The sequence below is a fragment of the Centroberyx gerrardi genome, chromosome 7 (genome assembly GCF_048128805.1).
Source record: "Centroberyx gerrardi isolate f3 chromosome 7, fCenGer3.hap1.cur.20231027, whole genome shotgun sequence".
Classification (NCBI taxonomy): Eukaryota; Metazoa; Chordata; class Actinopteri; order Beryciformes; family Berycidae; genus Centroberyx; species Centroberyx gerrardi.
In genome coordinates this window covers 17,507,481-17,522,545 of record NC_136003.1, presented here as the reverse complement: position 1 = coordinate 17,522,545, position 15,065 = coordinate 17,507,481, and the positions used below count along the sequence as shown (strand labels likewise).

Here is a 15,065-nt window from a genome sequence, read left to right as displayed (position 1 = left end):
ATCCCCCCTCCACCCTCAAACTGGAGGAGCTGTACCCTACTTACCTCCCACTGAACACTCTGAACACTCTCCCTATTTCCCTGCGCTCTCTCTTTTCCACTCGCCACCGGATTGAAACTCCCCCACAAATCCGACGCACACATTTTCACACTCTCTCAGGACCTTCTCCTCTTTCTCTTCACTGTGTTAAGCGACAGGAATTAAGTTCCTTTTAAAACACGCGGTTAGGTCATCACGACCTACGCCCATATGCCACAGTGCAGAGAAAACAAACAGACTGTCTGGATATTCATAGCCAACTAGCTGGATCCTGGCTGATATATTCGCAGCCACCCCCTACCTTGAGGCCGTGCAGGCGGTGCGTTTATCCAGGTGTAACTTTAGGGGTGTGAGTGTGTATGTGTGTGTGTGTGTGGGGGGGGGGGGGGGGGGGGGGGCGCTTGCTGTAGGTCCCCAGTTTCTCTTGCTGCGACGTGAGAGGTCGTCATCCGGCACCAGACCGCACCAGACTGGATCACTCTGAATCCAGTGGGTTCTGTTGATTGTGTAATAGCCTACTGGGGCCCTGCTGATGTGAACTGGCAGAAAATGACTCACTCAGTGTCTGTGTATGCCATTTTTCCATTGATTTTTTTTTTTTTTGAAGATGGCAAAGTGAACCTAATCTGAAGAAGGCATTCTGTTTCAGTGTACAGTGGAGAAAAATCAGGAAATTACATGCGATATACTGTGGCAGGATGGGAGCTGGAGGTGAACCAACAACATCACATCGCATTGAGCTGCCAGTATGCCCCCTACTGCAGTGTAATGATAATGTGCATTATAAATAATAATATTGTTCAGTTTTGCATATTATTGCAGTAAGAGTTAACTATAAAATCTACAATGTTAGCCATCAAATCTAATCTGATATGACAAAGGAGGCAAAACATCTGCCCCTACTTCTTCTGCCCAGACAAACAAATGCATTGTGAAGTTGCAGCCTTGTGATGTGGATGCTTTGTCTTCTTGCTCCAAAGTCGCAGCTGTATTGGAGAGTGTTGGGAGAACTGTTCATGTTATGTCTGGAATATGTCTCTTTGTTTAAAGCAGAGGATTGAGAATGAAACATTTGTCCAATGGAGACGCCTACGAATAAACAAATCAATGAATACATTAAAACATCTGTTCATTCTTGACCATTGGAGTAATGTGCACAGGAAGTGAGACCCCCTCCTTCTCTGCGGAGGCAGGAATGCTATAATTGAAACCGCGTGTTGTAGAAATAAGCTCTGCAAGTGTGTGTGTGTGTGTGTGTGTGCGTGTCTGTATGTGTGTCTTCTCCATTCCACTACCTACTCACTAATCTGCTGGCTCTCTCTGCTTATGTAAGAGTCTTGTCCAGAAGTCCTCATGAACAAGGATGGCAACGCATTGTACCTTTGTACAGCCATGTTTTACTTCATCTGAAATTACTCTTTGATGTTTTTGATTGGTTGGTAGTTGGATTTCCACAATTTACAATTTCTTACAAAAACTCATTTTGATTAATTCTATAAATCATGTTTGGACAGTTGGGACAGATTGGCACTCAAAAACCATATTGACTACACTATAGTTTACTTTCCAGCAGTAGGGAGACCTTTGACCCGTCATTGTACCGATACAGACAGCTGGTGGGATTCAAGTCACTGTACCAATTAACATTGCAGCAGATGTGAATCAAACCTGCTGGAGAGGCCAGCCACAGTGTCTGTAACATAGGCTACTTTATGATGTGCATGGTGCAGAGTGGCTCTCTGTGTACTGCTGCAATTAGGCTACTAAGTTCAGCCCTTTGTTTAAATACACTGAGTTGTATTCAGAAACGGTTGTGGAGGTACCAGATCTTGGTATTTGCTAGCAATTAATGTAAACACCTAAATAAAAAAGAACTATAGTAATCCTACAATAGTATAAACTATGTAGAATATGTCATATGAATATTATAGTGACCTTAAAATTAAGTAATTTCACTATTGAGTAGGCTACAACAGACACACTATAAGTCCCTATAGGAGTATTATAGCAATATTATAGGCCTATTGATTTTTCGTTGGAGTAATCTCACTATTGCCTCCAGTCACGTGAGGGCTGATCTGTGATGAATGCTGACGCGCAGGACGGGCTGTGTAGCGGAGCTGGGATGGGATAAACCACCAGTGTCAAGCCACACACAATACAAAACAACACTTCCAATCACAACTTTCAAAATAAAAAACCTTATTGACGCACGTGTGTCGCAAAAAAACTTTGAGTGAGTAGGCGTAATGCTTTTATTTTGAAGCCAGACATCGCCTTACTTCCTGTATTACTCTGGCTATGTGTAGCTAGCTTGACGCAGCTGGATCAACTACTCTCCCGATACTAGTGGAGTGAAGGCGTATTTGGAGGGATAACGATAACACGCTCGACCACTGTGGGGAAAAAAAAAAGACACAGCTCGTACAGTTGCGTCTGAAATACGCTGCTGACGAGGAGCCGGAGGGATTGCGTTGCGATTGAAGTGCAAATGGCCACAATATTCTCCAAAAGAAGACGCTGCCTGTGAGACAACCCATGTACCAAATGCGTCCTAGAAATTAGGACGCGCATTTGCCAAAAATTAGACATCGTTTCGCACAACGGAAGTTTCTGTGACCGTAACACGAATTTGGGGATCTTGATTTATAGGTTGCAGCCATGGACGAGGACAATCAAGGTAGGATTCATTCAGTGCCATTCATATCATGCCGGTGACATGTATTTTTTATACAATACTAAGAACCAGCTCATTGTATGGCTGCAGACATGTGCTTTTATACTGGGCTTTTTCTGAATAATAACAATAGCCTAATAATAATGATAATAACAACAATAATAATAATAATAACGCATGTCATTGTGATGGACTACGGCTGTATAATTTTCATCAATCATAGTCATAGTAGTAGTAGTTTACACTTGGCATGGAGTTATAGGTGACAGAGTTGTATCCCAAGCATAGGCTGCCACACGCAGCAACATTCACCTCATCTCCCCACAGTCACACACTATCATCTTTCCCACATCAGCATTTTCTGCTAGAGATCACTGCTATGAAGTTAGGTGGGCAGTGACCCCTTTACTCACGTTGTGTTATGGTTTCAGGAGACTGTCTTGTGTCCTCTGTAACCTCCTAGATGTGTTAAGGCTAATGCAGGATGTATGGATTGACCTACATAGAGGATGCTGAGAAGACTCCACATGGTTATCTCCCTTGAATGGATAGGCATGATGACTGACGATGCATCAGTGTCACACTACTACAGGGCGAGCGCTCCCTATACTTACCCGGGCCAGTTCACTTCTGTCAGTCTATGCCTTTGTCAACTGTGGGCTTATGTGCCGCTGGCCCAACAGGTCTCTCACAGTCAGCCAAGCGTAGCCACGAAATGGACTCGTTTATTGACTCATGACAAAAGCTGAGCAATAGTTTATTTGAAGAATGTGTTGGCACAGCTCCACCACTGCTATATGAGTGTGCGGACTCCATCGCCACCCCCGTGGTTCAGCAAACTCCACCAACTCAGCTGCCCTTTAATCATAAACTGCTGTGAACAAAATCACAAACTCTTCGTCAGGATTTAATCAACAGATAGCACCCTGCAGGTCAGACGCCGTTGATCCAGTCGTCTCCTCTTCTGTGATCTGTGATATTTAGACCCGCATGCTCACTGCTCGCGGAGCTCCAGGATGTGGCTATTTTGTTGGAGTGTAGCATGCATGGCGCACGGGCACAAAGCTGTCATTGTGCTGTGTGAGGCGGGCCGGGCCTCCAGCGGTGGCACACGTCACCACAGCCCCACAGACAGACATATGGTCCTGTGATGCCAACCAGAGATAACTGACAACAGCCAGGAGGGGATGAACACACACACACACACACACACATACACCCATATGCATCGATGCATGCATGCACATTGACATTCACACGCAATCATGTCGTTCACATACACATGCAAGTACAAATACACATTATCCTCTTTCCCTTGTGGCTCTGTCTGCAGTGAAGATAGATAGATGGATGGATCATGACCCTGATAAGTGTGTGTGTGTGTGTGTGTCTGTGTGCGTGTGAGCAGGTGTAAGTGTGTGTCAGCGATTTATGCCACAGTCTCTCTGCTCGTCTGGAATAAATAGTGTCCTGGATGTGTTATGCTGTGTGTGTGTGTGTGAGTCTGCCTGCAGGGGGGGGGGTGGCTTAAGCGCTCCTAGATTTTGTACTGGTGTTTGGTCTGGAAAGAGTATCCGCAAATTGCTACTGTTTATTAGAACAAGTTAGAATGTGTGTTTTTAGCGCACACCCACCCACACACACCCACACGCACCTACACACACACACACAAGCGCACAGCAGAGGTGGGCTCTCAGGAGTAGCAGAACAAAGTCGAAGGCTGAGTGATCGTGCCGGTTGGGATTACAGGCATGGATCTACTCAGTGTGATATGGCGTGTGATGTGATGTGGCGGGCGGGTGCGGGTCGGTCGACAAGGTTCCCGCTGTGCCCCGCTGATCAATGGCTCACACCCATGCCTCGCACGGGGGGACACATACACACATACACACACACACACACACACACACACTGCCAGGCCGCAAGTCGAGAGAGAGAGGACAGAAAGTGGCGGACAGAATGGGATATTGAGGTGAAAACAGAAAGTGTGAAAGGCGTATGGATGGGAAAAAAATGTGTGACCACAGAGAGTGAGACGAGTCGTAGTAGCAACGATGGTGAGGTGTCTGAGAGGGAATGAGGGGCGGGGGGGGGGATGATGTGCCAGAGTGATGGCAGCGATTCAGAGAGACGGAGCGAAGTTGGAGAATGGCCAAAGAGGTGTGGAGCTCTGCCAGTGAAAGACGGAGAGGGAGAGTGGGGGTGGACCAAATATTCTTCTTGAATCAATTCTCCAGTGTATTACGGGAGTTACTTTCAATAAAACTCCCTCTATTCTGTCATGATTAACTCACTGAGCAGCTACTCGTCTGCTGCGCTGTCTCTGGCCTTCCATCCAAACCATTCACTTTTCATCAGGACTCCGTTTCAATTTCTTTTCCATCTCTCTCCAAATATTTTTGTTCCCTTTTACCTGCATGAAATCTTGTCTGCGCTGGAAAAATAGACTTAAAACCAGTACCTTTCACACGCAGGGCCTTTCTTTTCATTTGATTCCCTTCCTTCTTTCTCCTCTGTCTGCCTCTTCTTGGTTTCTTTCTTTTCCAGTGTCTCTTTTTGTATTTCACTGATATCAGCTGCTTTTCTGTAGCCTCATGGAAGAACGCAGGGTCTCTTCTTCGCACAGTAGGCCATACTGTACAAAGCTTAGAGAAAATGGGCCCATAGTAATCCATCTGACACGCATGACAGTCAACAATACAATGCTTTCTGCAATGGGGCACAATGGCTGCTCATTGGACAATGGGCCAGCAAAAGGCCACAAAGCAGCGCTAAGCCCGTCTGACTGCTAGACCAGTGTAGCTTTGCTCAACACATTATCATCTTGCATGTCTGGCCTTGACTGGCAATACTCAAATCAAATGTAGACCTCTCCCCTTTCCATTTGCTTTGCGTTTGTTTTGAGTGTCAGTTTTGTTAGTTTGTGATGCGACAGTCCTCTCCTGTCTATAGAAAAGAGTATTCATTGGAGACTAGATGAGTGATACCCATATGGTATGAATCAGAGCATTCATGCTAGACACTGGGCTCGCAGCACGCCTTGTGACGGCTTGTGTGTTTGGCCACAGACCGCCCTGTTTACTCACTGTGAAAACCAGCCTTTTTACTTGGCAGCTCAGTGTGTGTATTAGTGTGTGTGTGTGTGCATGTGTGTGTGTGTGTGTGGTCTATGGGGTTATGGCACACTGCAGCCCAGCTGAGGCGAGGAGAGACACACACCCCGGGTTTGGGGAGCTCACAGCCACTCGTGTGCCTGCCACAGGCTTACAGGACAGGGCCAGACAGCTTTCTGGTATGTTCAGGATTTGTGTTGATGTTTTGGTCTTTGGAATGGTTTTCCCCACAGCCCGCCCTCTGTGAAGTGGCTAAGAGAGGGGCGTCTTGAAGTGTTCATGGAGCATGATTCAGTGACCGGCTGGAGCTAGAACAAGTCACGCTTAGCTAGCAGAAACCCCTTGGCGGTAGGAAGCTAGCTGTACAGAGATGACATTGTGCACGACTTACATTTATTCACATCTGGTCTGTGCTTCCCCTGAAGCCTTTGAAAGGGGTGCGGTGTGGATTTTACCTTGTGAGGCGCAGATCAAAACTACCTTCAAAAGCGTTTTATGCTTTCCCTGCACTTACACCCTCCCCTTTGTGGAATTCCCTCCCACCACTTCTCGATATTTAGATTGAGAGATATCTCAATATACACAACATGATTTACTCCAGTACAACTGCCCACATATTTATCTTTCACTCTAGAGGTTACCAGTGGGATGGTGTGTGTGTGTACTACTGATATCATCAGTATCTGTTGCAGTCACCATTGTTTGTGCCTCTATCCTTGCCTAAGGGTTACCAGGTAGCAAGACTTGTCGATCTCTCTCTCTCTCTCTCTCTCTCTCTCTCTCTCTCTCTCTCTCTCTCTCTCTCTCTCTCTCTCTCTCTCTCTCTCTCTCTCTCTCTCTCTCTCTCTCTCTCTGACTCAGTGGGCCCAGTGTGACTCACCTCTGTCAGAGGTGAGTGTATTCTCTCTGTTTTGACTGCTGTGCGGTCTCAGTGGCCTCATGCACTGCCGGCCATGCACAGGCAGGCCGGTTTGCCATGGCTCAATGACTGCTGTGGGAAGTAGATGGGGGCGATAGACAGGATATGGCATTGACTAATCTGTATAGATTATGGTCTGTGTGTGTGTGTGTCTGTGTGTAAGACAAAGAGAGAGAGCGATGGATGCGATTGGGTGGGAGGTGAAGGTAGAGAACGCCAGCGTGTTTCTCTTTGACAGAAAGATCACTGAACACAGAGGGCCCTTGTTGAGGCCGACCTCCCAGAATATCAGATAGCACACTGTGTTCACCCACGACATCGCCTCAGTGCTTAAAGTTTGACCCGAGAAGATTACAGGACAAACTGACCCACATGGAGGTCAACTGTCTGTCTTTCGGGGCAGGATTTGGGATTTGGACAGATTCAGCTACAGGATCTAGTGGCATCAGTAAGAGCCGTGTGGAGACAAGCTTCAACCGAACAGGGGTCTCGTTTGCAAATCCTCTTGGACCTCCGCTCTGTTTTCTCAGCCTTAAAAAGGGGGTTTGGCGTACTTTTCTAAGTGTCTGTGACGTTGGCGGCAAGACTGTTGGAGCAGACAGTACACAGGGGTTTTCAATAAAGCGTCCGATTTCTCCCAAGTCTAGTTTCCTCTTTGCTTAACAGACAGTGCTACGCAGTAAAGGTCTACAGCTGAAAAAAGACACAGATTAGAATCAGACTTTGTGGTGTTAAGCCTGTTGAGGGGCTTGCGGAGGGGGGAATGTTGGAGGCGTGAGGCAAATCGAGCGGAGCTATTTTTCTCCTCTTTGGAAGGAAAAGTAAGTGCGTGCTGAAGGTCCCAGGAGCCGTAAGTCATGTGCTGAAACGAATTTCAGGCAAAGAACGTCCTGCTCCGCTCAGGTCTTTGTGGAACTCTGGGTTCATGGCTTCCATTAGTGTGTGTGTGTGTGTGTGTGTGTGTGTGTGTGTGTGTGGTGCAGGCCGTTCGGAAAGGGAAGAGGAGGCCGAGTAGAGTGGACAGGAAAAGGCAGGGTTGGAACAATTATGTAAGGGATCACAGATTGTTAGACCTGCTGAAGATGCAGGAAAAAGGTGTATCCCCCTCTGGCTGCCAGTACGTCCAGTCCTTCACACTGGAAACACAACACTCTCCTCTAGCCTGCTGTTTCCTCCTACATCGGTTTAAGAGAGACACAATATCTTTCAATAAACAAGTTTAACCTTCTGATCATCGCCCTGCATCCGTCCATGTGACTTGTCATATAATCCTTTGATCAGTTTTGACTTTGCTGGACTCATAGGGTGATATTACTCCATTCCTGCATGGAATGAATGCATGCAGACATATTGATCGTTCTGTCGCTATGGACCACTGAATCTCCCTTTCCAGCTATCCTCTTGTTCTCCCACCAGCTCTGTCTCAGTCTTCTACTACAGGCCGCACTTATCCAGCCTTTTCTGTTGGCCTAATGCTTCCTCCCAGTGTGCTACTGAATGCTAGTAAACCAACAAAATCCCAGTTCCAGTGCAGAGCTATAGTCCACTCTACTTTTGAGTTGCTCTGTCCCATTCCACTGTGTGTGTGTGTGTGTGTGTGTGTGTGTGTGTGTAGAGCATCTGGCCAGCCTCCAGCCTCTTCCAGCCCTCTTGTCCCCCCCTGAGGCTCGTGGCACTGCCACTCCAATGCCAACCCGGTTCTTAAGAAGGGATTTGTAATGCTCAATGGCTTATTCTGGGGTCAATGTGTCAGTAAACCACTACAGCACATCCTCTGTCCGTGCCGTAACGTTTTTGCAAACTGGGCAACTGTTTCCCTGTCCCCCCTCGCCCCCCCTTCCTTTTTTTTATTTTTTTCGCTGTAAGATGCTGCTGCATCATGCAAAATTCATTCTTGTTTCATAGGGAGAGGGGATGAGCTGTGACTGCTCCGCTGGTGCTGTGAAGAGAGCTCAGGTTGTTGCAGTCGTGCTCTTTTCCTTCCGTGTTCCCCACACAGGCTTTGTGCTATTCAGAGTGGCAGCGCTGTTCTGTTTGTCACAGTGCAATGCTGCAAAGATGCACAGCAGGATGACCGTGTGACACACGGGCTCTTGATCAACCTGTCAGTGTGTATATACATGTGTATGTGTGTGTATGCTTGTGTCAGTGCCTGTGTTTGTACAGTAAGTCTGTTTGGATATGTATAAGAGAGAGATGGAGACGGAGAGGAGCAGCGATGGCACAGGTTCAGAGAGAGAGAGACATGTGTAAGTCTAAGATTGAGAGGGAAGCGGATGCTGCAGTGTGTATAGTAGGATGAGTATGCTCAAAGTAGGTTAGTGGCGCAGGGCTCAGCCCAGCTGTGTATACCTCACGTTTTCCCCACTTCCACTATATGGTGTATGCAGGCATGTATGTGTATATGAGTGGTTGAGTGTGCATTGGTGTGTGTGCGTGTGTGCTCACACAGAGGATTAGTGTGGGCTGCGAGCCCTCTCTGTGCGTAGACAAATGGGAGAGATCAAGTGGGGAGGGATACGGATGACAGTTAGTGGATTATAGGTCAGGGGCTCGGGCTGCTGGCTGTCACTTCCCTATTGGAGCCCTGGAAATACACACACACACAAACACACACACTCAAACACACGCACGCGCGTATAAACAGGATACAAACATGACAGAAAGACAGCCCAGAAAGAAAAAGAAGAGCGGAAAAAGAGAGATACCATCCCCTTGTGTGTTTTCTATTCCTGTCAGTGGAACAATCTGTGGATGTGATTTATAGAACGGTGTGTCACCAGATTTTCTGCTCTTTTCTCCTCAGTTTTGAGGGTCTTTTCCATTTTGCCCTGACCTTTGAATCCATCTGTACTGTTTTTCTTTCGGTGTACGGAGAGTGGTCAGAGATAGGATGGCTATTGTATCCACACACACACACACACACATACACACACACTTTCTCTCTCTCTCTCTCCTTTCTCTGTCCACACTCTCATACCCATAACCCATAACTCAGGATGCATCAATGTCATTGCACTCAGAGATGATGATCGCATATGATTGATAATACAGTGTGGCCTTAAGTGGGTCGTGACCACTGTATTGCACACACGCACACACACACACACACACACACACACACACACACACACACACACACACACACACACACACACTCAAAGTGGCCCTGGGGGTATCTTAGATGGTCAGAGATTTACAGTAGCTCTTAAGTACAGGTTCCTTCACACACATATTTAATCTCTTTTTTGACCTCTGTCATATTGCATTTCTATCATCGTCGGAGAGTATACATGCACTGCAGAGAACCTTGCAAAAAGCTTTGTGTATTTTTGTCAGTTTCTCTTGATAATGTCCGGAGGGAAGCTCAGGTTACTCGCTGTGGCTGGAACAAGGGTTCCACAATATTCACAGAGAAGGACTCAGAGAACTGGGTGTTTGGGTCGACCATATGCATGTACCTGTGAAAGAAAGCCTCAAAGCAACCACAATTCTATGCAAATGTCAACCACACGCTACATCATGAATCTTAACATGAAATGGACTGAAAAATCCCTAAACCAAAGAAATGAGGAGTGCTTATTGTTCTCCCTCAGGGAAAAGTGGAGCTGTGATATGGAAAACATCAGCAGCTCTCCATTCCTCCAGACCCCAGAGGACATGTGGCTGTCATAGTGCTGCAAGCTGTCAGGAGGCCATATATGTGCATAGTCTCATGTTCAGACTTTGGATTTCCAGCACTCATCACGTGCCTACCAGAGATATTCTGCTTTACCTATGAGGAAACCAATCGGTTAGTTTTCAAATGAGAACAGTTCTTATTCAAATGAGCGAAATGGGAAACGCTGTAACAGTGACGGTTTTATCTAATTGGATCTATTTGAACAGGAAGCCCAGGATCATATTCCTTATCCTGTATGCTGGCCAGGCCTATCATGTCTGCCCTGGTGCTATTTTCATATCTCCTTCATGTCAGCTTTTCCCCTGTATTCAGCTATTATCAGCCTAGCTTACAGCTGGCTATGAGCTTAGGGGGCTATGAGCTTAAGGCTATAAGCTTAGGGGGTATATGTAGAAGTTTAATTTCTGAAGGGGTAATTAGTAGGCCTAGCAGTAACCACCTAATAACCACCTAGTAACCACTTAGCAAGCAAGGATGGGTGTTGAAAAAGAAAGTAAAGTTATTTTTTAAGTGTTAGGTATTCTACCATATATTGATAATGGAGTGATTCTTTTTGGTAAGAAACCTCTAAGAGCTAAGAAAGCTTTAATCGCTACTGATCCTGGCTGGATGACGTCTAGCGGTGACGGATCACTATCTTGCTACACTGCAACAACATTGATTATGCATCAAAGCTTGTGCTTCTATATTACTTTTAAGCTTCAGGGGGCTGACATTTTATTTCTCCCCAAAATACTTGACCCATGCCAAATTGATTTCATGCAAATAAAGGGAAATTCTGAAATAGTGAAGTATTGATTGAGTATTGGTGCAATGTCATTCATACCTTCTATCAACTGTCAACTGGGTGTTGGTCATTTAGCGACTTCACAAATGAATTGAACCATCAATGCCATACTAAGGCGCCAAGGGTTATGCTTTAGGTCTTCATCTGACTTGTAGCTGCATCAGTAGGAAAAACAAGAGTCTGCTCCTCTGTGGAGCTGATGCAAGAAACAGCATAGATGTGAACCTCTCCTCATTGCTCCAGTGCTGCGAGTGAGATTGAAGGGAAGAGAGTGAATAAAAGGCTTCTGTGTAGAGAAACTCACAAGCTGGAAAACCCCTTTACACAGAAATTGGAGAAAGAGTGATGGTCTGACCTGAACCACCCACATATTCTGTGTAATAAAGTGATTCTGGCTCAGTGTCTCAACTATGCTATGAACTATCTCTCTCTCTCTCTCTCTTCCTCTCTCTCTCTCTCTCTCTCTCTCTCTCTCTCTCTCTCTCTCTCTCTCTCTCTCTCTCTCTCTCTCCTCCGCCTCTTCTCTTTCCTGCTGTCTCGCAACAACAAAAGCAGGAGTAGAGTCCTACTTGGCAGCTGGAGCGTCTCTCTGCCTCCTGCTCACTTTTGCTCTCTCTCTCTCTCTCTCTCTCTCTCTCTCTCTCTCTCGCTGTCCCTCTATCTCTGCCCTACTCTTTTCCAGATATTCTCTCTGGAAGGCCTGAATCCAGTATAAACAGCTCAGTCAATGCTGCTGCCTCCTCCGCGGTCTTTGTGTCTCTGTCACATGCAGGTTCTGTCTGCTCGGGGCCTCCATATCAGACTTTTGCCCGGTGAGACACTCCAGTTATTTCCTGAGTGAGTCACACAGGACTGTGGGGGTTCGGGTTCCCACAGAGGCCCCGCTATGAGTTTCTGGAGTCCTTGTGCTTATCGACAGAATATAGATCCTCGCAGACGACTTGCTCGCTTCAGTCAAAACCCAAACTGTTTTTGAAGTTAAGTTAGTTAATAATAGCCCATCAGATACTGAAAACTAACCATTTGTAGAAGTGGGAAACAAAATGAAATGTGGGAACATAATTGTAAATGATAACTTTTAGATTATTGTGTAGTTCTCCGGCTCGTTATCCGCTCTATCAGGTTTCCAAGAGCAGTTTTACAGTGCCTTAAACAGCCTTATCCAGAGATCAGGCTGTCCTGTGATCAGTGATGCATGGCTGTAGGGAAGGGTGACATTGTGGAGATTGCAGTTAAAGCAATAGGGAGCTGTGCTACTTTACATAGCTGCTATCTCACCACAGCTTGCCTTACACCCAGCACACTGAAAAGTCCTCGGGGCTTAGTTAGGCCAAATACACCCACATGTGCATGATTTCCAGCTTGTGAGTTGGTGTCATTGTGTAACAGTGGAATCCTTGGTCAATTAGGAAAGCTCTGGTCTAGACTGAATGTGAGATTAAAAAGGACATTATGTGCAACAATGTTGAGAGAAAAAACAAAGCTGCAATATTCAGAATGCAGGCTAGTCTGAATTGTACACATTGACTATCTCTTTCTTACAAATCGTGTATAGGTTTGAAGGGCAGGCTGTCAAGATCACCATCCTCCTCCTAAAGTTCTCTGCTTTCTCCTTGGGAACAGAGGCGGGAGTCTGAGCAGGATGGAGACTGTGCGATAAGATAAGGAAAGGTCTCGGTTTCTGCAGTCGACAGATGGCAGACAGACAGATGGCCGGATCATTTATCGGTCGCAAAACATGCAAAAATCTGGCAAAAATCAGTTTCAGTAAAAATGTGCATTTAGTAGGAATAATCCAGTGCTTTGCTGTAGAGGAAATAATACGTGAAGTGAAGATCAACAATGACAATGAAAGACAACTCCACTGGCAGTCAGGCCCGTAATTGAGCAAAGATAAAGAACAAGGGACCCCGCTGCCAAAACCGCTAATCTAATTTGTCCGAGGATCATGACATATGATGACCCAAAAATAGACCAATTAGAGGCTGCTTTTCAAATCCAAGGGGTAAGAGGAAGTGTTTCTTTGAGAGTGAAATTTGGCAAACGCAGCGCTTCTCCATGAATAAGTGATTGTGACTGGTGGATGCTATGAAGAGACTTTCACGCTCCAAGTGATTGTGTTATAGGCTCTTTGATGCTTTGGAGAATCAAACGGCGATGTTGTGTTTGATGTAACCTCTGATTTGTAATCTAATTTTCATAGAGAGAATGTTTTGGATGCCTCTTCTGAGATGACAGCGAACACTACCAACAAGTGACTGCTGCAGACTTGGAAAACAACATATTCGGCAGACAGTTTCTTAAAGACGAGATGAAATGAAAAATGCCTTTTTAACCCTTTTAGATCACATCCCCGGTCATACTGTGCACCTATTTAACAATATATGCCAAAAAAAATACCAAAAATCTATTTCATTGTATTCTTATATCAAAATTCAATCATGTTTTCTTCCTGTAAAACAAAATATGCCGTGTGCTTACGTAAGCATGCCCGTAACTAATTTCAACCAATAATATCATGACATCCACCCATCAATCAATCTTCAACTTTTAGCGCACAGAGCTAAGAGGCTAAGATTCATTAGTTAGCTAGCTAGCAACAGCATGGTACTTCGGTGTGTCTTCGGGTGTTATGACACACCCACTTTTCAACGTTCAAATCAAATTCCTCCCAACATTATGTCCCGCCTGTCTTTCCTGTTTCACTCGGAAATACGTCACGATACGGAAGTTAGATACTCTCGAAATGCCGTTTCATCTCGACTTTAAGGGCAGAGCCAAACAGTAGAAACAGGCCCATTTGTTGTCAGCATTAGGTGACAAAAGCTGACAAATTCTTATTGAAAATCACTGAAATGCAAGCCAGTAAATGTTCACATATTTTTCACATAGGCTACATCAATAAAAAAGGAGTTGCTGATTCATGCTCTCCAAGATATTGTCTTAATTCAGGTATTTTTCACCCAGTGCTGAATCCAAGGACAGCAGCATGCTTTCACATCAGAGATTTCTTTACCAGGCTGAAGGGTTTAGCAGCTTTAGTCCGTCCTGCGGAGACGAGTGGGAAGTTGTTGTTTCCATTTCTACAGATGACAGTGAGTGTTTCCAACCTCTTATGTTTTTATGGTTCTTGACTCCCTCCTTATCACGGTTCCTGATTTACAATGGGGCAATTGACCTCAATTGACTTCTGTGAAAGTGGAATACAGAGGAACTGATGGGGGGGGGGGGATTGAGGTGTCCGAACAGAGCATCCAAGATATTAATTTGGGAGTGAATTGAAATGTGCTTGGTTTGGCACTACTAGGTACTGGTACTAATGCCAGAGTCACGAGGGTGCAGTGATAAAGTGGGAGAGCGGCGAGGCCAGGGCATAGCTTAATCTTGCTAATCTTTATAAATCTCAGGATAGGACTTCTTGGAGGGTAATGATCTTGACGGACGAGAAGATTTTGGCTCTTCTGAGCAGAATCCATTCAATAAAACAATTATATGAAATCCTCTCTCTTCTCCATCACAAGTCTGTACTCCAAGCTAGTGTTTTTGCCAGCATATGCAGTAGGTGTATTTAGGTTGGCAGTCCCCATTTTCTATTTTGTCGGTCCTTTTTCAGTGAACCTGGGTCTGTCACTCCTGATATGTAAAGCTTTTAAAGAATTAAAGTGGCATAGACAAAGATATGAAGCAGTGAAAATTACAGAAGCTGAGGTCTGCAATAGTGAGGATGGGACCTCAACATAGTGTTTTGTGAAAATGACTAACTATAGAGGAGGCTCAGTGAAGTGGACAGTAACCTAAGCACTATGCACCGGAGTGGCTGCTACTCCAGCCTCATAAAAGTTGTAGCT

General features: G+C 45.5%; 1 protein-coding gene across 1 annotated transcript in view; it reads left to right on the top strand.

Annotated features, from left to right (window-relative positions):
- The first annotated feature begins 2,394 nt into the window (after nucleotides 1-2,394).
- cyth3b (cytohesin 3b) overlaps nucleotides 2,395-15,065 on the top strand; it is a 31,931-nt gene continuing 19,260 nt past the window's right edge. Inside the window, exon 1 of the mRNA XM_078284563.1 lies at nucleotides 2,395-2,719. Within this exon, the coding sequence (XP_078140689.1) occupies nucleotides 2,701-2,719 (19 nt within the window). The 5' untranslated portion in view covers nucleotides 2,395-2,700. The remainder of the gene's footprint in view (nucleotides 2,720-15,065) is intronic.